Source organism: Carya illinoinensis, chromosome 11 (genome assembly GCF_018687715.1).
Source record: "Carya illinoinensis cultivar Pawnee chromosome 11, C.illinoinensisPawnee_v1, whole genome shotgun sequence".
NCBI lineage: Eukaryota > Viridiplantae > Streptophyta > Magnoliopsida > Fagales > Juglandaceae > Carya > Carya illinoinensis.
This window is the reverse complement of record NC_056762.1, coordinates 8,428,448-8,452,231: the sequence shown is the minus strand read 5'-3', so window position 1 is coordinate 8,452,231 and position 23,784 is coordinate 8,428,448. Positions and strand designations below refer to the sequence as shown.

General features: G+C 37.6%; 2 protein-coding genes across 2 annotated transcripts; one reads left to right on the top strand and one right to left on the bottom strand.

Moving 5' to 3' along the window:
• The first annotated feature begins 629 nt into the window (after nucleotides 1-629).
• Nucleotides 630-1,570, top strand: LOC122280690. The gene is made up of 3 exons (XM_043091671.1): nucleotides 630-878; nucleotides 980-1,029; nucleotides 1,132-1,570. Exons 1-3 carry the CDS (start codon nucleotides 797-799, stop codon nucleotides 1,270-1,272), a joined length of 273 nt encoding a protein of 90 aa, XP_042947605.1. The 5' UTR covers nucleotides 630-796; the 3' UTR covers nucleotides 1,273-1,570.
• Nucleotides 1,571-20,908: 19,338 nt separating this feature from the next.
• On the bottom strand, nucleotides 20,909-22,842 carry LOC122281792 (GDSL esterase/lipase At1g74460). The gene is made up of 5 exons (XM_043093575.1): nucleotides 22,514-22,842; nucleotides 22,257-22,387; nucleotides 21,916-22,155; nucleotides 21,543-21,792; nucleotides 20,909-21,440 (listed from the first exon to the last, which is right to left on the bottom strand). The coding sequence occupies exons 1-5, from the start codon at nucleotides 22,752-22,754 to the stop codon at nucleotides 21,178-21,180; spliced, it is 1,125 nt and encodes a 374-aa protein (XP_042949509.1). The 5' UTR covers nucleotides 22,755-22,842; the 3' UTR covers nucleotides 20,909-21,177.
• Between the last annotated feature and the right edge of the window lie 942 nt (nucleotides 22,843-23,784).

Below are 23,784 nucleotides of genomic sequence, written 5' to 3'. Positions count from 1 at the left end.
CTCATTAATTACTCCTTTTCAGATATGCTTTCCTGGAAGTGTGAGTGCCACGATGCTTCCTACGCTTTTCTTTCTCTCTCTGAGTGCCACGATGCTTCCTACCCTTTTCTTTCTCTCTTTAGGAAATAAAGGAGTAAAAAATTCAAGATAATATATTCTAACCCAAAAATCATTCATCGTACCTCATACTTGCATGGCAGAATTAATATACACCACATTCGGTGGCTATAATTTGTTTAACATTGAAGTAAAAAAAATGTGTCGTCGCTTTCAGTGTGGCTCTTGGATTTGAGACTTTCAACTATATCATTCATCGAATATCAATGAGTTCAATGATAATTCTTTCCACTAGACGCTGACTTAAAATTATGCAGGAGCTCAGCATTTGCCACACCACCCACAGCATCATGTTTTGTCAGCCTCCACTAGCATGCATGGAGTGTTCCATCTACTCTCCTCACAACCTTACAAAAAAAAAACTATAAATATCATAAAAATACCCCACTTGATAATCCCGTGTCTACAGTGAAATTTGGTTCCAACATCTATGGTTCATATTGTGAGAGAGAAAGAATCCAAGAAAAAGAGGCCTACAAAGGTCGGTAACGCGTTAAGCTCCCCACAAAATTGTTGTGTTCCTATCACCTTTTTGACTTTAGAAAAATAAGGTTATTTTGCATCCCCCAACGACACAAACGTCCAGAGAAATCTACAAGTAAATGTATAAATTGAGGGTACTAGGTTTATGAGAAACAGCATTGGGTTAAATCACTTGTAAGACTGTTTTGTTATAGGAATGGCAAGCACTCTCACTCCTGTACTTGTACTCTTGTTGGTATTCTCCTACCATGTATGCTTGAATGCTGTCCCAGTCACGAGTAAATCTTCAACAACTTCCTCCCTGCTCTTTATCTTCATCTATTTCATCTATTTCATCTTCTTTTTCAATTTCTAATGAAATAATTTGTGGTATTTGTAGGAATTGGAAGCCTAATGCATGGACCTCAAGTTTCAGAGAATACCGTCAAGGTAGTAACCAAGTTTATAACCCCAAAACAAGTCCAAAATTTACTCAAGATTTTCTGATATCATTATATTCCAATATCATAATATCCCTTTTTATTGCATCAGTTAGCTGCTGAGGAAAATTTGGAGGAACAAAACATTGCAGGAAGAATGGATATTGCACTACATGATTACCCGGGATCAGGGGCCAACAATCGCCACACTCCAAGGCCACCACAATTTGGGAAAGCCTGTGTTGATTGTTAGTTGGTCAAGGTAGTAGTGGGTTACTTATAATATATGTTTTCTGGGATGGTTAGTAGAGAATATGTTTCCTAATCACTCATTTAGGTAGCCAATATCTTTATTTACTTTTTTTTTGTATGGAGTGGCGGTTACAAATTAAGTTGAATTTGGCTAGCAAATATGTATGTTGAGATATAGAGAGGAAAAACTAGAGTATAATTCATTTATGTGAAGCAGAGAGCCTTTAAGCAAGAAGATCTGCTTAGCTATCTGTATGAACTTGGATTTTAAAGTATAGTAATTCTTATGTTGTGGACTTCATGGAGGAGCTGAAATCCAATTGCATTTTTTTCTTTTTTTTGGTTAAAACTTGCAGATTCAACCCATTAAATAGAATGTGGATAAGTAACCAGGAACAAGCAGTTCGGTGTATAATTTTTGTCAGGAGGGAAAAATTTCCCTTCTTTTGTTTTTCTTATGAACTTCTTGGTATCATTGGAAGTTGTAAGAAATGAGAAGTTTGTTTATCATTTTATAGTTACTTGAAGATGAGTAAATAAAATTCAGAACAAAATAAAAGCAGTAAAAAGCCACTATAAACCAAATCAAGAAAACCTTAAAAAAAGTAAATGAGAATCAGGACAGAAATCATTTTCCTATTTTTTTTGAGAATCGGGATGCCTACTCAATCAAAAACCTTGGTTGCAGCAGCATTAGCAGGTCCTTGAATCAAACTGAACTTGAAACTTGCAAATCTGCTTGGCATCAGTCTGCACGATGGCAGCCCTCAACTACATTATTCTGCCATCTAGGCACCCTTCAAAGCTGTATCTTCATTTGCTTATCACAGTTAATTTGAATATACAAAGCTTATTCCATCTATAACTTCTCCCCAGGCATTCATATACTCCTCTTTCAAGAAAATGAATCTTCATCACAATTAGATAGCTAATCTGGTAGTAAATTTGGGAAGAAGTTTTCCTCTAAAAATTTAGCGAAGAAACATCAGATTAATCCAGGTCACTAATATGAGGTTGTGGTTGATCTACAGCAGTTACAGATGGAAAGATGTTCAAAAGAAAATCTTGAAGACCTTTAAGGGTTGCCTTCAGAAGGTCCTGTTAGTTATTGCTTGAAGTAAGCAAAGAAAAATCACTAGCCTTGCTAGCTCACACTGAAATTTGGTGTAGTGCTATACCTATTAGTGTTGGTCCTATCCAGAAACTTAATTCTCTCTCTGACCACACTCTGCAGAAGATACAGAGAAGGTGAATTCTCCAACATAAGTTTTCTGTGCTATCTGAGAGTTGATGCCTGTCATTGGAAAAATGTAAATAATTTTATAAAGCCAGTCTGGTTGGAGCCAGAAGAGCAAACTTCTTAGAGCTTCAGAATTCTTGAATCATCCCCAATAGGCTTCCTTCATAAACTATGTTTGTGCCTGATCTCGTTTTGTAAGCAATTTCTCATAATAATCACTTTTCATGTCTCTCAATGCATGTATATTTTGTTATGAGAAACTGTGTTAATTCCTCGTGTTTTCATTTCTTAAGATTCATTTTCTCTCCTTTTTTTAACAGCGATCGATCTCATCTATTGTTTATGATATAGTCTGCACTAAAAAACTATATGAGATAGATACGTATCTTCATTCAACTGGCGGTGCTGAAGAATATTGCTTCCACTGCAACTTTTCAGCAGAACCCCAAGGAAAAAAAAAAAAAAAAAAAAAAAATCTTCTTTACAATGGGTTGGTGTTTGTTTGACAACCAAGTCCTTGGAATGTCAATTTTTAGGAAATCTATATTCTTTATAGAAGCAAGTTAGGTACACCACATACAAAAGCCCTTGAATATTATAAATATCTCCAAGCATTTTGTATATATATTTGCATTTTGTTAAGTGGAGAAAGTGGAGGATTGCAAGGGTGGTAGACATCCACTAATAAATGTATCTTACCACTTCCTGATTTATCGGGCATTCTCTGAACTCTCCACCTGAGAATGGACAATAACATATTGGTCATTATGGCGTTTTGATGGTGCAAATACCATTGGAATATGAACCACAGATTTAATTTTTGAAAGATGGAATCTCATTAAATTAGGAAAAAAAAAACTATATATAATAGATGCAACAAAACCAGTAGACTGTAGCATGGTGTACAGATAAAGCAATCAAGAGTAGGAAGTGAGAAGTTCGTTCATGCACATCAGGACAGATGGAGATAAACTTAAAAAAATAAAAAAAAAATAAAAGAAAAGAAAATGTAGCAGATTATTTTATAGCAAGAAATCTTCTGAGAAAATGTATGGTGATTCGGACACCCTTTTTGGTGCTTAAACCATTTTATTGCCTTAAAATATACTCCATTTTTGTTTTGGAGATAATGTTTGAAATGGTCTTTGTTCTAACATACACAAATTTTTTTTCTTATATAAAGGTTTGAGGTATGCGGATTTGATCATTCATGAGAGACAGGACAAACGTCACCAGGCTGCTTGGAAATTGGTCATGTAACCCAATTCTCAACTCCTTGGTTTATTCTTCCATTCCACTCTAAACAATAGACAACATCATATTTGGAAAGGGGATTTTGTATTCAGTCGGGCTGTATTCAAGCATCTCACACCAAAGTGATGGAAGCCTCACTCTCACTCACTTGTGTTTGGAGTGTTGAGTGATTAGATCTAGGGTTACCTCAATGCAACACAAAGATCCAAGTTGGTTTGTTGGCAAAAATCAAGCCTAGCTTTGGCTAGCACTTAACTTTCAAAAGAATTGAAGAGAAATTCTCATTAATTGAATAACATAACATAATTAAATAACAATGCAAAGCAACATATAAATAGAGGATCCCCCTAGGGTTGATGCCACCTTGCCTTCCCCTCTCTTCCCTTAATTTAGATCTAGATCTAGATCTAGATCTCACTCTTGATCCACTCTTTAGTTTTAGGAATCCTATCTTTGTGAAACAACATCAAATGCCAAAAATAAAGGAAATTAATTAGGAAATAAACAAGGAATTAAAATAGGAAATGACAAAACATATTAAAATGAAATAAATCCCTAAATTTAAGGATCATGGCAGGCCACCACCATGATTGATGCTTGCATCCCTATTTTTTTAGATTTTGTCATCTTCTCATGCAACCTTCTTGTCATATTGTCATCCAACCCCTAAAATCAAGGAATTGTCCACACATGAAACTCCTCTAGTTGCACTTGCCTTAAACACCCAATGCCTCACCACCCAAGCTATGCATGCTACCCAATGCAACCCTCCTATCCTAGGCATGTCTAGCCCTCCTAGTACCATTACGAATGGCTCGTCTTGAATCTTTATCACAAAGCTGAGTATCCATAGTAGGGCAGACCAGAAAATGGTAGAGAATGAGGCCTAGATAGGCCCAAGAAGGGGGGAAAAAGACGATTTCCCGTCAATGCATTAATGAGGGACAGACAGGCAGAGATCCTATCCCCTACAAGAAAAGATTTTGTACTTTCAAGAACCAATTCTGCACCTATTACTCTCCTAAACTGGTTCTTTTGATTTTACCAGTTCCGGTCCCATTTTTAGGTTTTAATATACTATATTATATATATAATATAGTATATTATAATATATTATAATATATAATATATGGTATTAGTATAACTATTAATACAATAAACTATAGTGATATAAAATTTTAAAATTTAATATTATATTAATTAGTAATTTATCATATAATACAAACCTATTTTATATATAATTACATATTATATATAAAAATTATATACAATATAAAAAATTAAAAAATATATATAAACGGTCTAGTCCAATCCGGTTTTAGAAAAAAATAATTGAAACCGATTTTGATCGATTTTAAGAAAAATAAAACGGGTACTGGACCAAACTGACCGGTTTACCATTTTTTTTACACACCTAGGAGTGTTAGGTGTTGCTTTCAGAACAAAAGATCTAGACCACCCCAAGTCGCCAGCAATCCCCTACAACTTAGAAAAGACCGTCTTGTCCTCTGGACAGAACCTATTTGCCGCACTCCCCGATAGGCCCTTTGATGACTGCTTCACCACTCGTGACATCAGGCGCTACCCCAGGAAGTCATGACCTACAATGTGAGACTGGTCGGGTGCAACAAGAAGTCGAGTGATGTTCTCCTCAGTTAGGAGGATGTCAGTCTCAACCTCCTTGTGCTCCCTAACCCAAGAGTATACAAATTGAATGCGGAGCTCGCTCACACTCAAATAAGATGAACTTGATCTTTTTGGTGTCAGGAATGACCCCCTAGTTAGATTGGATGGGGAGCTCTTAGGCAACGGCTTTCCCAGGAGGGAACTCCCTTCCCTAGCCCGACACAAAGAAGAACTTATTTTACTGCCGCTTGGCATTAGAATGACGGGCCTTAAGCCCGAAGAGTAGGAATTTTGGAATGGAACAGAAGCTGCAGATATTCACCTCTGATATGCAGACCGTTGGGGTGAATAGAAACTCCTAAGTAGTCAAGTTTGGGTATTCTTCCCTGACAGATTCTAGGACCATATGCCATGCCACGCAGCATGACGTCAAGATCCTCAAGCATTTGGGTGTACTTGAGCCGAGGTCATGCCCAAAAATGCTAGGACATCGTGCATTGGGTGACAAAAAGGGAGCCTCATGCCCTGCAAGAACATGTCAGAGTACAAAGCCACCTTTTTAGAGTTGCCCTTGAGGTCAACGGCCCCACTGGCCAATGCTAGAACCTCCATGTCCATTGATTTTGGGATTCCATCGTACTACGTAGAACATCGAGAGCCATAGGGTTGACGATTGTGGACCACTTCTGTCCATCATAAGAGAAGGATTCGCACCGAGAAATGCTCCTGGAGGCCATTGAAAATGGATTTGGAAAGGGAGCGTTAGAGCAAAAAGGGAGTACAATGGATAAGGAAGCAAGAATATGAAGAAGAGCAGAGGCCACTCCAAGGGTAGAAAGGGAGAATAAATAGAGAGGAGCAAGAGTTTAAAAGCCCCAGCATGAAGAGTGATGGGACGTGGAGATGCAGCGGTTATGCCAGTTCCCAAGATGTGGGAACATGTTGTTGTACAATAAATTCAAGAGGGGGAGTGGGAGCATGCAGGATAATTAAATCCCCACCATCCCCACGAGAAGAAAATTTGCAAGGCAACTAGAAAGGGGATTCTGTACTCTGTAGGGTCAGGCTCAAGCCTCCCACGACAAAGCCCAGGATCTGTAGCAGGGCAAACCAGGAAATGGCAGAGAATGAGCCTAGAGATAGGCCCAAGAAGGGGGAGGGGGGGAATAGCTAACGGTCTCCCTAATCACAACGCATTAATGAGGGACAAATAGATCGGGATCTTGTCTCCTGAAAGATCTGCTACATTGAATGCAGCTCAGAGTAGCCAACCCCAATGTTGGGCTCATGTAGCTGATAGGAGCAGCCACATTAAATGTGACGCCATGCCGCCTCGGATAAATGTGATCATTACAAGGATTCAGATATAAATAGGGAAAGGCTAACGACAAAAAGTGAGGTTACACACATTCGATCACTCTCTCTCTAGCTCTCCATAACTTATTGCTTCCTTTGCTCCCCCCCCCCCCCCCTCTCCCGGGGGCGAGAAATTTTGACTTTGCATCAAAGGTGACACGGCCACCACCTTGTCGCCCTTTTTTCCACCCTCATAGATATAGGAGCACCATCATATTTGACAGCTACAAACACTCTTTAACAATATCACTCATTAATTTGTTTCAAGCTAATAGTGTGTAATGTGGTAGGTTGTATGTATACATATAGATTTGTTTAGAAAGGTGTAAAGACGAGTTCTATAGATACTCAACTGCTTCCCAAAGACGTGTTCTTTGGTAGCCTGTGGTCTGATGTCACAAGACCCACATCTCCAAAATGGAGATTATGGGTTCAACCCCCCTCCCTCAATGTACCAAAAAAAACTGTTTTCTAAAGTTATTGACGATTCCAAGAATAAACTGGGCAATATTCTACTACCGATCCAATGGTCCACAATAGATCATCATCCTCAAGATAACAAAATTTTATAGGAATTGAACGGTCTGAGCATAAATTAAAAATGGTAACAAATTTTCGTGAAGAATAGCTATGGGTTTTTATGTCTTAGTTGGATCCATCCACCTATTACTTTATGTTTTTGGGCTGCAGCTGTAATACTTACAATCCATAATGTGTATATTATGGATAGATGATAATAATTATATAAGCATTTTATAGTGTATATTTACTTATTTATGAGAAATACTTAATCTATAAAAGAATCTTACATAACTAAACTTGTAAAGTGACGTGATATATTGTGATATATAATATATACCTTACAACAAAAATGATTTACAATTTAATGTATCACATAAAGACACGTCAATTTGTGAGTTTACCTTTATAAGATCTCTCAATATTTATGACATCTTGTCTTAAGGGTGTATCCTCGGTATAACATATAAAATTTTCTTTTCTTTGACATCTGTGTCATTGAGGCCAATTACAGTAAAAACCATATGTAGCATAGATCAATGAGAAAGAGCTACAAATGCACTTTTTTTTTTTTTTTTGAAAATGATATTTGCAATTGTAGAGTGTGCAAGTATTTTGCAATTCTTTTGAAAAAAAATGAGTAAATACAGGATCCGCATGAAAAAAATTAATTTTTTAATTGTGAACCCCACTCTTTTTCAAAATGATTACGCGACGCTTGCATAATCAACAACTGTATGTAGCATTACTCTTTTATTCTCACTAAATAATTTGTCAATTCATTGAAATTGAGAGAAAAGATTGTTGTGCTTAATTCCATTTTACCACTCTTATCCTGAATGGACATTATGTTTGAAGGAACTACGAATGCCTGATCGATTTATTGAGGGATTAAATTTTGCAAATTGGCATGCAGCTAATTAGCACTCAACAGATATATATATATATATATATAGGCAAGTAAGAAACATAAAATTTTGATGGTTATCTCCAGAGTCTTTTACCTTTTTCCACCCTCTAGTGATTCCTTTTGGGTTGAAAGAAGCACCTTCGCCAACCCACCATTTGGACCGCCATTGGGTTCTCCTCTCCCATCTTCTCCATTCCGTGTGATATTTTCTCCTCTTTTTTCTTTTTATTTTCCTTTTTTTACTCCATTTTAGTCAAATAAAAATTGCTAAATTTATGGTTGTCCAAAATAGAGATGACAATATATGACATGACCAATAAATTCAATACAAATATCACACGAAATAAGCGGGTTTGCGTTTGATATAATATTATAAATAAGTTTGAGTCAAAACGGATTGACCCAATAAGACATGATTAATAAACGGGTCAATTGGGTCAACCTATGAAACCTTGCAATTAACCCTTATAACACGAATAAATTCTATTTTTAATTTTATTAATTTTTAATTTTAAAAAATGATATTTTTAGTCCTAAAGTGTACAAGCTCCGTGCACTCCTTTTGAAAAAAATGGATAACTTTGGGACCCATATGAAAAAATTATTTTTTAATAGTGGACCTCACTTTTTTAAAGAGTGAACAAGACTTGCCCTAAGACTGCATCTACCATTACTCTAAATTTTGTTTTTGTAATATGTAAGTGTATTTTATGAAAATATTAATTTTCCTAAATATTATTGGTTTGGATATTTATAATTAAATATTTTATCATGAATCTAGTTGTAATCATCAATAATTTATGGAGTTATGCTTGTATTATATATGAAATTATATTAATTGGGTTAAAACAAATATAAATGTCAATTCACCAAATTTATATGAAACGGATTGTGTCTAGTTAAGCTAATAAAAGTTAATAAGTAAACATGTTAAATAGATCTTGTCGTGTTACCCGTTATTTATATGGGTCATATTAAGATTTTAGAGTACTTTCACCTGTTTGATTAAACAGATTGTGTTCAAGTTGACCCATATAGCATAATACTCATGATTTGACATGAAACAAACACAAGAATTACCCACCCTAGTCTAGAAGGCCAACCATTCACTCTTGCCACCTAGCTGAGTTTTCCAGCCTCTGATCCATTGAAAACCATTAGAAGTTGATCAAAACAACATGCACATTTGGCACAAGGGCTACCCTATCTAGAGATTTTTTGGTCTTTTCTATTACTTTTTTGGGTTATTTCAATGTTTGTTCTTTTCCAGATTCTTTTCCACCCTTGTGATTCTTTTGTAAAATCTCATTGCTACTCCCATTTTTACCTTCGCATGAGCCATGCATGATGATTTCATAGAAAAATGTTGAATGCAACTGACTAGGGGAACCGCCACATAACTGTGTCCTACATGGAAAAAATGAAAACGGTGCATTTCATTTGCAATCAACGTTTTTTTTCTCTTTCTCCTTCTCTCCATCTGGCTCCTTCTCTCCAACCTTTTCCTTCAACCTCCCCCTTCTCCATCCTTCTCCTATTCATTTTCTCCCTTCATGCTTACAAGCACCATCTATGAGTAAAAATTCTCCATGAAGATAGAAGTCTACTCTTCGTTTTCTCCATCCTCACTCTTCTCTACTAATCCAATCTGCCTTCTTTGCAAGTCTGCCCCTTTTTCCTCCCATCGTACCTTCCTCTGTTCTTGGTACTCCATTAATACTACCACTGGAGACTTTTCCATCAGCCTCGACGGCTCCTGCCAAGTTACTCTCCCGTTGGACAACTATTTGGCCATCTATTCGAAGAATAACCGGCAAGATCTTGGTTTTTAGAATCGCCGACATGGAGTTTGAGGTTGGTATGGTCACCACCAAATACCCCTTCAAGAATTTTGATGAGAGCTCAGCTTGGAGGGATAGCACTCTCCTTCCTAAGATGTTTGGGTCTTTGACATTCAATTTGATTCAGCCTTCTTAATATTTTGGTTTGGGCAAGTAATTTGTGAGCAATGTTTTTTTTTTTTTAATTTATTTTTTATTTTTTTATTTTTTTGCATGGATAGATATTTGTGGTGCCTAACGAGTTGCTGGTTTCTGTCATCAATTCTTAGAAACGCTAGGTCTTGTGGTTGTCACTCGTCAATATGAATATGAACAATATGCCTCTGTGGGTCTTGTGATCTGTGAATATGAATATTAGCAATTCAGGAAACGTGAATTTTTTTGTGGAATTCACCTCTATCCTCCTTTCATAAAATCAAGGGATTTGCAAAGAGAGAGAGAGAGAGAGAGAGAGAGAGAGAGAGAGAGAGGAAAAAATTTTATTCACCCATTGGATTCTTTTTTTGGGAATAAGGCTTAAAGGATTGGATTCATAACTTCTTTTTTTTTTTTTTTTTTTTTTTTTTGTTTTGTGGGAATAAGGCTTAAAGGATTGGATTCATAACAAGGTTCTAATACAAAAGGGGATAGTATCTAGAGAAGAGATACTTCCAATGATGCCGAGTGCATCTTTGCTTAGGGCATGAGCTACATTGTTGCTAACTCTCACAATGTGCCTTCCAGGCCATGAAGTAAATGAATCTAAAGTTGTTTGAATATCCCTAATTAGTGTCCCCACATAGGACTCAGCATCTAAGCTAGCGTTTAGGTAGTTGACAACTTGAAGAGAGTCTCCCTCCAATATGAGATCATTCCAACCTAGTGATTTGCAAAAAATGGAGGCTTCAAGTGCTGCATATGTTTCTGCTAGCAAAGGATCAAGAAAGAGGTCTCAAGTTTTCCTCAATGTTACTCTGACTTGGTCTTCACTGTACCTGATAACAACACCAAAGCTAGCTTTGCAATGAGTCTTGTCCAATGCAGCATCTCAGTTGACTTTAAGTTTGCCTTGGGGGGAAGCTATCCATTGAGGGCATGCACTTTGGTCTCTTAGAATGGAATTTGCAGGCCGGTTGAGTTTGATGAGATCCTACTTCAATTGCTTTACTTCCTGGATAAGAGAACTTGGGTACTGAAAGGTTTGTTTAAAAATAAGGTCATTCCTCATCTTCCATATTTTCCATGTTGTTAAGCTAAAGGATATCATTTCTTCCTCTTCAAGTTCCTCAATAAGAGTTTCCAAAAAGTTGGTGAAAGTATGGGATGGCAGGTTTGCTTTCTAAAGTCTCATTTCACTGTTACACCAAAAATCTTGGGCTGAGGGGCAGGACCGTAGGCGTGTTAAACTATTTCTGCCTGAGATAGACAGATTGGGCAGGAATGATCATTGATGATCTTCCTCTGGAGTAGTTTGACTCTTGTGGGAAGACCATCAAGGCATGCCCTCCATAGGAAGTTTTTGGCAATAGGGGGAATGTGGAGATGCCACATTCTTGTCCAGGGCCTATCTTCCCTTGTGTCCTTAGAAGGTTGTCCTAAGTTTTGATTAGACAGTACATTATTTAAGTGGTATGCACTTTTGACAGTGAAATCACCTGAATTAGTACACCTCCAAATTAGCTTGTCTGGTTTTGGTAGAGGACTGAGAGGGATTCTTATAATGGTGGCAGCTTTTTCTTGGTTAAAGACGGAGTTCACCAGTTGCTGGTTCCATTAGTTGGATTGCTTGTCAATAAGTATTGCCACATTTGTATTTGCAGGTAGGAATCTGATAGGGCTCTGGGGCTTGAAGGTAGATTCTTTTGGGATCCACTTATCCAAACAGATCGTTGCTTCTCCATTGCCAATTCACCAAATAAGTCAACTGTCAAGCAAGGGGATGGCAGAAACAAAACTTTGCTAGAGGTAGGAAGAATTTGAGCCAACCCTAGCTGAAAATAGGCTGGTTCCCTTGTAGTACTTCTCTTTCAAAACTCTGGTAGCAAAGGAGGTTGGGGGGGAGATAAGTCTCCAACATTGCTTAACTAAAAAGGCACTGTTGAAGTTCTTAAAGTCTCTCAGGCCTAAGCCTCCTAATCTCTTGGATTTACTCACTTCCATGCTATTTTTTGTTGTTGAACCTGTTGTCCCCACCAGAATGACCTTACCTGTTTAATGAATTCATGAAGTAGTTTCTTTGGCAATTTGAAGATGCCTATACTATAGGTAGGGATTGATTGAATCACTGCTTTGATCAAGGTTTCTTTTCCTGCTTGAGACAAGAGTTTGGTCTTCCAACTGCTGAGTATGGACTGTAATTCGTCAAGAATTCCTTTCAATGCCTGACCTCTAGATCTTCCTATTAAAGATCGAAGCCCCAGATACTTTTCGTATGAATTTGTCCCTCGAATCCCTGCTATGCTCGTGATAATGTCCCTTGTCTCTGGTCTAGTATTGCTACTAAAAAAGATTGATGTTTTATCTTTATTTAGCCTTAGTCCCCAAGCCTGCTCATAAGACTCCAAGAGGTAATAGAGATAGTTCCACTCAATCGAATTGGCCTTGCAAAAAAAGATAGCGTTATCTGCAAAAATGAGGTGGTTAATGTGTAGGTGGTTCTTCTTAATGGAGAGACCAATGATAAACCCCAAATTTTCTGAATTGCTAAGAAGATAGCTCAAGACTTCAGTATACAGAATCAAGAGGTAAGGGGATATTGGATCGCCTTGCCTTATACCTCTGGTGGGCTTGAAGGATGGCTATGGTACTCCATTTATAATCAAAGAATATGATACTGAGGTGACACATTTCATTATTAAAGAGATCCAAGATGTTGTGAATCCCATGGTCTTCAATACAGTCTCCAGAAATTGCCACTTTATTCGATCATAGGCTTTGCTCATGTCGAACTTTAAGGCCATGTAACCCTCCCTACCCTTCATTCTAGCTTTCCTTGTATGAAGTGATTCAAATGCTACAATCACATTGTATGTGATTAGCTTGCCAAGTACAAATGCTATTTGAGTTTGAGAGATGACCTCGGGCAGAATGGAATCAAGTCTATTAGCCAAAACTTTAGCAATTGTTTTATAAAAGACGTTGCAGAGGCTTATTGGTCTAAAATCAGAGACCTGTGAAGGGTTGTGCTTCTTAGGAATGAGGGCTATGAGAGTCTCATTGAGTTGGTTGTTCCACAACCCCCATTCAAGACTGCTAGAGCAGCTTCAATAACTTTTTGGTCCACTGAACTCCAGTGCTTCTGATAAAACAAAGCTGGAAAGCCATCAAGACCAGGTGATCCTATGGGGTTCATGTTTAGAATGACTTTTTTTATCTCCTCAGTAGTGAATACTTAAGATAGATAGGTGTTCATCTTATTTGTTACTACTTTCTTCATTGGTGTCAGGCACTCTTCAATTCTGGTTGGGCAAGAGGTAGTAAACAAGTTCTTGAAAAACAACTGGAAAATATGACTAATAGTGCGAGAATCCTTTGTTTCTTGGCCAGAGCTAGATAGGATCCTTGTTATGGTGTTGGTCTTCTTCCTTTCGCTTGCACACTTGTGAAAAAAGGTTGTATTTCTGTCTCCTTCACTTAACCATGCTTGGTTGGCCCTCTACTGCCATTTCAAGTTTTGATTATCCAAAATTGAGTTAATCTCTTACTACACCCCTCAGTTAATGATCCTTCATTCTATTCTTGTAGGTAGTTGAGGAGTTCAGATTTTTCTTTTAGGTTCCTACTTTGATTTTTGTATTTTAGGCTAATCCATGCTTTCAACTCCCTCTAACAGATTTTGAGGCTTTGCAGGGTGCTGTTTAGAGACCCATGCTAAGGAGCTCCATATCTTATCTATAAGGATTGAGCATTCCTCTTGCTTGAACCATGATGACTCGAACCTAAAAGGTCTTTTCTTAGGTTGGGGTGGGGCTAGGGGTTTGGTCTAGACAAGGAGAGGTCTATGGTCAGATTGTGTGCTAGAGAGATGGTTCACTGCATAGGCATAAAAAAGATTAAATTATAGGGAGTTACCACAAGCCCTATCAAGTCTCTCTTTGGTAAATTGGCTTCCTTCTCAATTATTAGACTATGTGAAGCTATCACCAGTGTAGCCTAAGTCAAAGATACCACAATCATTGAGTGCATATCTGAATTTTACTAGTTGACTGTACAGTCTAAAGGATGCCCCAAACTTTTCCTTCTGGTGAGTGATCTCATTGAAGTCACATAGGCAGAGCTAAGGGATATTGGTCTCAGGTGTTAAAGCTTTAAGGAGTCTCCAACTTCCAATCCTTTTTTAAGTCCTGGGGTGGCCATAGAAGCCAGTAACCTGCAACATTAGGTTCTCATTAGGCATTTTTATAATGGCTGAGATATGCCAATTGGTGTAGGTCAGAATTTCAACATCAAAATATAAATTCCATAACAAGGCCAACCCACCACTTCTCCCTCTACTATCAACACAGAAGCAGTTTTTAAACCCCACTTTTAGTTTGATTTTTTTTCATCTTGGTTTTGTTACACTTAGTTTCAATGAGGAAAACTAAGTTGGGATGCTTTAACCTCAGCAGTTGGTGAAGCTCATAAACTGTTTGAGGATTCCCAAACCCTCGACAATTCCAGCTCAAGCATATCATTGAGGCTAGTGGGACTGCAAAGCAGTCTCCACCATGGATTCCTATTTGAGGCTAAAAAACAGGCATGAGTTGGATCTTTAATTTCTTGTTGGTTCTACTGGAACGAGTGGTCACCATGTCAGTAGCTGGTCTCTTAATAGAGGCTTGCAAAGGAGTAGTATATTGTTTGAGATGTCAGAAAGGGCCGTGCCATGGCTTCTGGCTTTCCTTTTCCAGTGTCCCTTTTGTCCAGAATAGGTGTGTTTATGGGCTAAATTCTCAAGGTCAACTATGGTAGGACCAGAGAGATGACTAGATTTAGAGGACATTGGGAGGTCTTGTACTGGTGGAAGTTCAGACAACTCCATGTCCTCATTGACTAGGACTAAACCAGAGAAGGGTAGGGGACTAACTTGTTTGGTCATGTTGCCAGGAACTTTGGAAAAGTTGTTATGTGTCTTGCTATGCAAAGCAACTGGGTGGCGTGCCACAAGGTCCATGGCAACATAAGTACCATTTTTAGCCACTTGGGCCTGACCTTTTTGTAGTACATCGCTTTTTTCAACAAGTATGATGACATCTTGGTTTTCAACTACATTCCTCAATACGTGTGTCACTGAGATGAGAGGTGATGGGGGGTCACCACTTCTTGTACTTCTGACATCTTCTTCCTTGGAGCTTTCTCTCCATGAAGGTTCCAGGTGGTTGGTTTCAGTTGAGCCACCATATTTCTTGGGGGCAAAACTGTTGGAAATAGATGGTGAAGCATGAAGCCAAAGTCCATATTGATGCTTGTCCTGAGGTTGTTGCATTGGGGTTGAGCAAGTTTCCTTCCCATGCATTAAGAGACCACACCTAAAGTAGATAATTGGCAAGCGCTCGTATTTAAATTCTATCCAGTGCTGCCGAGGACCAAGTCTGATGAACTGTCCTCTTGGGAAAGGCTTGGTGATGTTGACTTCTACTCTGGATTTTAGATAGTTTCCCCAACCAAAACCTTTAGTGTCTACCTCGATGTCTAGCACTCTTCCCAAGCCAAACGCAATGAGGTTTCCCACTTCCTTGTTCATTCCTACAAAGGGGAGGTTATGGAATTGTATCCAGAAAAGCTTCATCTTGAACTGCACCTCTAAAGAGGAGAGAGTGCCATCAAACTCACTTAAACAAATAAGGTTTCAATCAAAAGACCAAGGTCTTACTTGCATCACCTTCTCTTCGTCATCCATGAGTTGAAATTCCATTAGAAACTTGTTCAGACCAAAGTCTTTGAAGGTGAGCCACCCCTCGGGGTTCCATACCTTTGCCAAGGTGGTTTTAAAAGCTTCTCTATTAACAGTTCTGTCATTGAAAACCATGGCCAAGAGACAGTGCTTGCTTTGGAGCTTGTTGGATAAGCTAGCTCTTTAGTAATGACTATCTCCTCTTGCTCTGTATCAGTGAGCTTTAGTGACTCCCACCTGCGGGAGAGGTTTTCATCCATCCTGCAGATCAAACTTTGACACTCACAAGTAGTGAGACATCAGCTTTGTCTCTGACAAAGCAAAAACCTCAAAATGAGGAAACAACCCTCACCCTGTAAGAGAGGAAAAAACCTCACCCTGTTAGAGAGGAGAGGACCTTGAATGGAATATGCAATTCTCCATCCATTGGATTCTGAACATTCATTGATACTTGTTGTAAAACAATGGGAAAAATTTTAGCGATTGGATTTTGAACATTCATTAAACCAGGAAAACAAAATCAAGCAGGGGATTTGACCCAAAACCAAGATGCTGAAGAACAAAATCAAATGAGGAAGCCGCGACGACATCTTTGTCTATTCTTTGGGAGGGACGTTCGTGTTCTTATGGGTTGAAGGCAACAAGAAAATTACCTACAAGTGCTTGAATTTCTCCAGTAAAACAAGAAAATTACCAACGAATAGTGAAAACCAACAAAGACTTACATCCCTCACTTTTTTTTTTTTTTTTTTTAATATCAGGTAGTGTGGCTAGCCGATGCTGCAGGGCTTCCAAGCCCCGGTTGCCCTAGAAGAACTGTTTCCAATATAGTTACTTAATTTTGGAAATCATGCTACATTCATGTATTAATGCATGCTGAATCCTAAGTAGAGTACCTTTCGTTGTATCTCCTCTACTAAAACCCTTACTCAACATGTAATGATCTCTCGCCCAATGCTAGGGGTGTTCAACTGGGTTTCGGACCGAGTATCCGGGTATACCCGGCCCGGAACCCGGATTCAATATCCGGACCGGGTTCCGGCCCAATTATACCCGGATTATGACCCGGTCCGAAACCCGGATTAATCCGGGTTTTTACAAATCGGAAATCCGGGTTCCGGATCAAAACCGGTTTTTTTTTTTTAACTAAAATCATTCTGTTATTAATTTTTTTATGTTGAAAATTTTTTTATAAAAAATCCAATATTTATTGCAATTTTTTCAAGAAATATTGTTGAAATGCAAAAACTTTTTGTTATATAAAAGCTTATATTTTTTATATCATTGTCTATGATGATAAAATATCAACCAATTATAATTACTACATACATATCAGCTATAAACAACTAATTAATCTAAAAAAAATAAAAAAAATCCACTACATAATTACATTGTTTGAACTGATTTGCCTAGACCATCCTAGCACAAAACATCCTCAAATTTGATACAAATGTAAGGAGCCTAAACAAATGTTCCGCTGTAAAAACTCCAAACTCCAAGAACCCTCAAACTTGTGCTGTATAAGTTGCTATATTTTACCACCACCACCACCATTTTGAACCTCTTTTTACAAAATCAGATCAACCACCCGACTGATGGAAGTCGAGCTTGTAACGCTGGGAGCTGGACTTCTCATCATTGCTGAGAGTGGGGCATCCAACTAGACGAGAACGACACATTTATATTAGGTTTCTATTTCACTATGCATCATTTCTCAAACTCATATAGGAGATAGAAACACTCTTAGTTAACTAGAGATCACATCTTCATTATTTCATTTACACGTTTAGTTAATTAATTACGAGTGAGATAGGTTCTCAACTGCAGGTCAGATATAAAAGCAGCTTAAGAATGGCTAGCTAGCCGGAGAAATACAAGCAAACCTCATTGCAATCTTCACGGTGCAATAGTCCAATGCAGCTACCCCAGTCATCGATAATAGGAACAACCGGATCTTTGAAGAACCGCATGACCAATTTTTTTAAGGAGACGGTGCCTAGTAGTGGCTGAGCTGATTCAAAAGGAATCATGATACTCTCACCTGGTTCATCCGGTGATACCTAAAGAGATGCAGTGAAGTTACACAACATGAAAGAAAATTTTGCAGATTAGAAAGGAAGTTTTGCAAATTAGAAAGGAAGATATGGGGAAACTAGAATTTGCACCCAATATTCAGATTGCCCAATTAAAAGTCATTAGGACCTTCTACACCTTTCACAAAATTGTGAACCAGAGAGACAAGTTATAAACCTGAGGCAGTAGGTGAGGACTGAACATGGATTTTGTAAATCCAAACAAGGCTTCTATCCGCAGGGCAACCTGCGTTACAGAGGTACGGTCAGGGTGGCTAAAAACGTAACCCAAAAACAGCATGAGTAATATATCAGGAAAAAAAAAAAAGAAACCAGGAAAGTGACTAGATAAAAAAAAAAGGAGTTTATCAGCTGGCAGCCCATGTGCTCATTGTTCAACAGAAGTTATAATAACAATGAATTACAACGATGAACAGCTAATTGGACCAGATCGTTTGATCTGGCTTTGTCGACTTGAATATATTGCTAATTTCAAGTAGTGTGAGGCATTGCGTATCTTCTAATGCAAGCAGAATCACTTATAATGCACAATTGCTTCCAAAAAAATAATCAGACCACTTTATTTGCACACTAAGTTTTATTCCATCGCTCAACTACAAGAAAAATGAATTTTTGCATCACTTAATTTGGATGTGAAGAACACAAAATGGTTGCTAAAGTTTTTCTCATAACTATTTTGTATTTTTTGCATCTAATTTAAATGATGCAAAAACTCATTTTTCTTATAGTGATGTCATGCATTAAGCCTGCTCAATGTCTATTCTAATTAAGTAGAAATCCAACACACACGCACATATATATATATTGCATCGTTCTTTCAACCCTGATTATAATGTCAGTCAGTCCGCTTAATACATGACTAATTTGGTCAGTGGCGATGGGCGTGGCTTTGTTGATCGATTACACTCCATTACAAGCTGCCCAACTATCCTTGTCCGTGATTGGCTAATTCTTTTAGTCAAATGGGTTTTTCTTGTTTTACCTTTTTTATTTCGTATATGCGCTCTGAAAATTGCTATTAAAGTATATGTATTCCCACGAAATTTAATTATAATATATTCTAAAACCCAAACTCAATATAAGATATATTCTAAAACCCAAATCAACATAGATCTATATAAAATATACTCTAATACCCAATGCACAAAAAGAAAAAAAAGGCAAAATCAACAAATAGAACAAAAGAAATAGAGAGAGGAAAACATACCAGGGATGAAGACGACGGCATGAGGATCTAACCCATAAACAAACTGACTAAAGGAGTTCTTCCTAGATCTGGGCAGAGTAGTGGAAAACGACCCATGTTAAAAAAAATAAAAAATAAAAAAGACAGATTTCAGAAACTAGGCTTACCGAAATGCTCAAAGATGAAGAGCGAGAGAGAGAGAGGCTTACCGAGAGGAGAAAGTTTGGGGGACTGACCTGTTGGGAGTCTTGAGCGAAGGAAATCGCATCCCAAGGCCACTGGTTGAGCCTCGGGAGCGGAAGGGTGGGAGAACCAGAGGGGTGAGAGCTTCGCGTTCTTGCGGATCCTCATCACAGCGGCGGCGGCTACGGTTTTGTAGTTAGGGTTCGGCGCGAGAGAGGAAACTGGGGGAGGGAGAGACCCACTTCGCATCGCAGAGAGAGAGAGAGAGAGAGAGATATCGATCTGAAATGTGGTGGGGGGGTGGGGGGCGGGTTAGAATTAGGGTTCTTTTTTTTTTCAGTTTATAAACGGGTACCGGATTTTAAACCTGGGTCCGGATTTAAAATCTGGTACCCGGACCGGATTAATCCGGTTTTTCTAAATCCGGGTTCTGGCCTGGATTTGGCCCGGGCCGAAAACCGAAACCGGAATATAACCGGATTCCGGACCGGGCCGGATAAAATCCGGCCCGTATGAACAGCCCTACCCAATGCCACAAAAATTCTATGACCTTATGTATCTTAAGTTCCAATTTTTTAAATATTGAAATAATGGTATATGTGTAATAGGTCGTATTTACAATATTCACTATAACATGCAAAAATGGCGTTTTGCAAGAAAAAAAAAAATTCATTGCAAATAGTTCAGTTTTTGTTGGAAACAGATCGAGTATTGGTAACGATCATATGTTGTTATCCTACTCTCACAAATGCCGTGTTGGGAAAAGTCCATCCCAATGATTCTTTTTTTTCGTTGCAAATAGTCACTTTTAACCACAAGATTGTATCATTATAAATTGATTTATCGTCATCGCTACTGTCTTCATGATGATATGTATATTTGTTGATATTTGATGCGGTGTTGCTGAAAACCAACAAATTTTAGTCCCAAATCTTACCCAACATGCTAATTAAATTGGTGTGTGTGTGTATATATATATATATATATATATATAGGGATATAACCCGTTGCCACAAGAAGCTAGGGGCCGGAGTTAGGATGGAGAAGTACTCTTTGTTGAACGTGTACTATTTTGTTTTTTTAGACCGCAAAATATATATAAAATAATTCAGTTGGATTGAATAAAATTATAAATTACTGCATGCTATATATGAAAGTGCTCATCATCCAAAAAACTGTGTTGTAAATGTAATTGCATGCATTACCGCAACGTTCCTATTAGGAATTGTTAAATGAATAAAGTAATTAATGTTATTCTTCATCTTGAATTTTTTTTTTTCTTTTTTCCTGAATCACGGGCTCATACGTTTTAATATAGAGTTGCATAACTTAACCAATTAAAATGAACAAAAATTTTACGTGCAGTTATTTTTTTATATGTTTTGTATATTTCACTAATGTGATTAGTTGCGTCACTTTTTTTTTAATATAAAATAATTATTTTGATTAATCACATTAATAGAATGTGTAAAGAATACGTAAAAGTAAGTGTTCGGAACAAAACATATAGAATACATCAAAATGAAAGTGATTTAAAATATAATACATCAGTTGGTTTAATTAAGGATGACAAAATTAAGATAAATAATAGCATTTAGTAAACATTGATCACTTCACATATATCAATATCTAATTGTCATGAATATTATTAGATCAGAACTTGAATGTGGCAATTAATCTTCCTAGCTTAATCAAAATGTTAAACAAACATGATGAACATATATATAATTCATGACAAAGTACCATAACATATATAATAAATTACAGTATATGAAAATTCTTCCCATAAGTGCAGGAATTAGCTGCATGCATTAAAAATGAACAGTACTGATGAACAGTACTAGTTAGTAGTCTTCCTGATCTGGGGATGGGGCGATAGCATGAGCAGGCGCAGGGGAAGGAGCATTATTGGGTTGGCCGGCACGCGTGAATCCAAATTTCTTGATCAGCTCATTAGCAATCAATTCATTAGCTTTATCGCTTGGGTGGTATTCATCCCAGAACACGTACTTGCTTCTGTCTCCACACAATGATGATGCAGGAATACATGTCAGTGCAGGTCGAATATTGTAAAAAGAGCAACATGGTGCGTCCGAGTTGTTGAATCCTGCGGTAAAAAACATGTCAAGTTCATTAATTACAATGGTAAAATTGAAGAAGAAAGAAGAAGAAATGCTAGCTGCATCTGCAAGAGATCATCTTTAAGCACCATATTTGTAGGGATTGCTGATCACGTCATCGACAACATCATAAGCATCTCCAAATCTGTAACTTGCATTGGGAAGTTTGGCGGATAAGTCTTGTAATATTTTGGTTGATGCTTGGTTGAAGCTGTGAGCAAGTTTGTTTGCTCTATCCTGACAATCCCCAGATGAACTGAGGACCCTTTGCAGTGGAATGCATCCCATTGGTCCCAGCCCAAAAACCATTAGCTGCCTTGCCCCTAAGCTGTGTAATAGCTATATGTGTCCAAAAACAGAATACAGAAACACCTGCTTACAAATAAATTATGGGAAAAAAAAGAGCAGAAAAATACCAAGTGTTGAATGAAGAATAGCATTGCTCATCTGAGAATAATTAACCTTAAGTTGGGCTTCGAGTGTCTCCGTTAAGTATGTGATGAAACTCTCATCGTTGTATGTCCATGAATCGCTATAAACAGGCATCAAGTAATTGTTAATGAAATCATTGCTACCTAGAGCAACCACATATCTAGCTCCTTGGAAGAACTTCTCTGCTTCCTCTGGGCCAACTCTACTTTTTATCAGCTCTTTCGTCCCTCGAAAAAGCTCAATCTGCTTGTAAAGAGACAACCTTTGAATCTGCAAGGCCACCCAAAAAAATAAAAAGATCACTTTCAGCATTAAAAGGGTAGAACAGAAGGAGTAATACCATCGTTTTTTCAATGGTACTAGAAACTTACGAAGTAGCTTCCAGTTTCATTCAGAATCCCACCACCTCCAGAGGCGTAATTGACTCCATTTTCCATTATGATATCTTCAGTTAGAGATGGATCCAGAAAGGCTGGTGGCCTTGGGAGGCCCATACTGTCCCCTGAATATGCAAAAAGGAAACAAAAGATGTTTAAAACTGTTCTGTATAGAAGAATATTGGACCCCAAAACTTGAGATTGCATCTGCATTTTCCGTATTTAATTTTGAGTGTATGGAGTTTAATTACCTATGATATCAGCCACTGTACGTCCATTAGAGAACCTTCCATTAGGCAAACCATTGCCAAAATCAATGCCATACCAAGGCAGGCTTGCCTGGGCCAGGCTCTTGCTGAGATACTTGTTGTTTCCAACGTCCGAGAGGGAGTCCCCGAAGATGAACTGCACCATCTTGCAGTTATATCCATCAATGGCGATTCCCAGCACTGTAATAACAATCGTTAGCAGCACAACAGGGAAGTTGTTCATGTTCGACGATATGCAGCTGATCTTTACAGGGCCTTCAGGTTATCAATCGATCCCTGTGAAATTATGATTTTGCAGATCATGTAAGAAGATTTGGGTGGGATTTAAACATGTGGAAAATAAGAAAATTGGATCTAGAGAGAGAGAGGGAGAGGGAGAGGGTAGATTGTTTGATAGACCAACTTTTGGTGATTATTCTAACCTACTACAACTAACCTCGCTTTGTTCCAACCTTATAGGGTCCAAAATAAACAAAACAACGTAAGATTATATCCGGACGTTATAAGTAAGGAAATTTGGTCACTGCATGCTGATTAATTGCTCTTGTGGTTTGAATGTTGGTAAGCGGTATAAATGAAGAATTCACGTTATGGTGATATACATGTCCCGTAGATATTTAATTACGTGTGTGCGCGGATTTACGCAGTCCTAACATCCACTTGGAAATTTGGAATAGGCAGGTATCTTTTGTTCAAAAGAATGAATTTAAAATCAAACGAAAAAAGCAATAATATATACAGCACTTTGAGCAAGTTTTGCATATTCTATTTGAAAATAAATAATAAAAAAAATTCTATTTACATTCTCTACTTGGAGACGGCAAGTACATATCTTTTATTAAAAGAAAAAAATATCATTTTAGGATGGATATTTTAGTAATTTTAAAATTTTTTAAAGATAAAATTACCTATGTCTGCATTGACGTTTCCAAATAGGGACTCTATGTAACATTGTTCTAAATAATAATTTATACGAACTCTAATATATAAGTTTTATACAGTCTCTTTAAAAAATAAAATAGACTCCATCATGAAAAAGTATAAAAATAAAAATTACTTTTTTAAACAAATCTTACTCTTTTACAAGGAGCATGCACAAGACTTAATTAGACGGTTTAGACTTTTTTTTTTTTTAAAAAATAGATCATTGAATTCATTCAATAAACTGAAATTACAAATATAATTTATCAATACAAAAAAATCTAGACTATAAGCCAACCTATACATGGCATAGAATGGAATTGACCGAGGCA

Bases quoted from the DNA above. Each gene is read 5' to 3' on its own strand.
- LOC122280690 (XM_043091671.1), top strand. From the start codon at position 797: ATGGCAAGCACTCTCACTCCTGTACTTGTACTCTTGTTGGTATTCTCC. The intron at 879-979 runs GTAAATCTTCAA...TGGTATTTGTAG, and splicing joins GAATGCTGTCCCAGTCACGA to GAATTGGAAGCCTAATGCAT. The intron at 1,030-1,131 runs GTAGTAACCAAG...TTATTGCATCAG, and splicing joins TTTCAGAGAATACCGTCAAG to TTAGCTGCTGAGGAAAATTT.
- LOC122281792 (XM_043093575.1), bottom strand. From the start codon at position 22,754: ATGAACAACTTCCCTGTTGTGCTGCTAACGATTGTTATTACAGTGCTG. The intron at 22,156-22,256 runs GTAAGTTTCTAG...GTGGCCTTGCAG, and splicing joins ATGAAACTGGAAGCTACTTC to ATTCAAAGGTTGTCTCTTTA. The intron at 21,441-21,542 runs GTGCTTAAAGAT...TTTTTACCGCAG, and splicing joins CAGCAATCCCTACAAATATG to GATTCAACAACTCGGACGCA.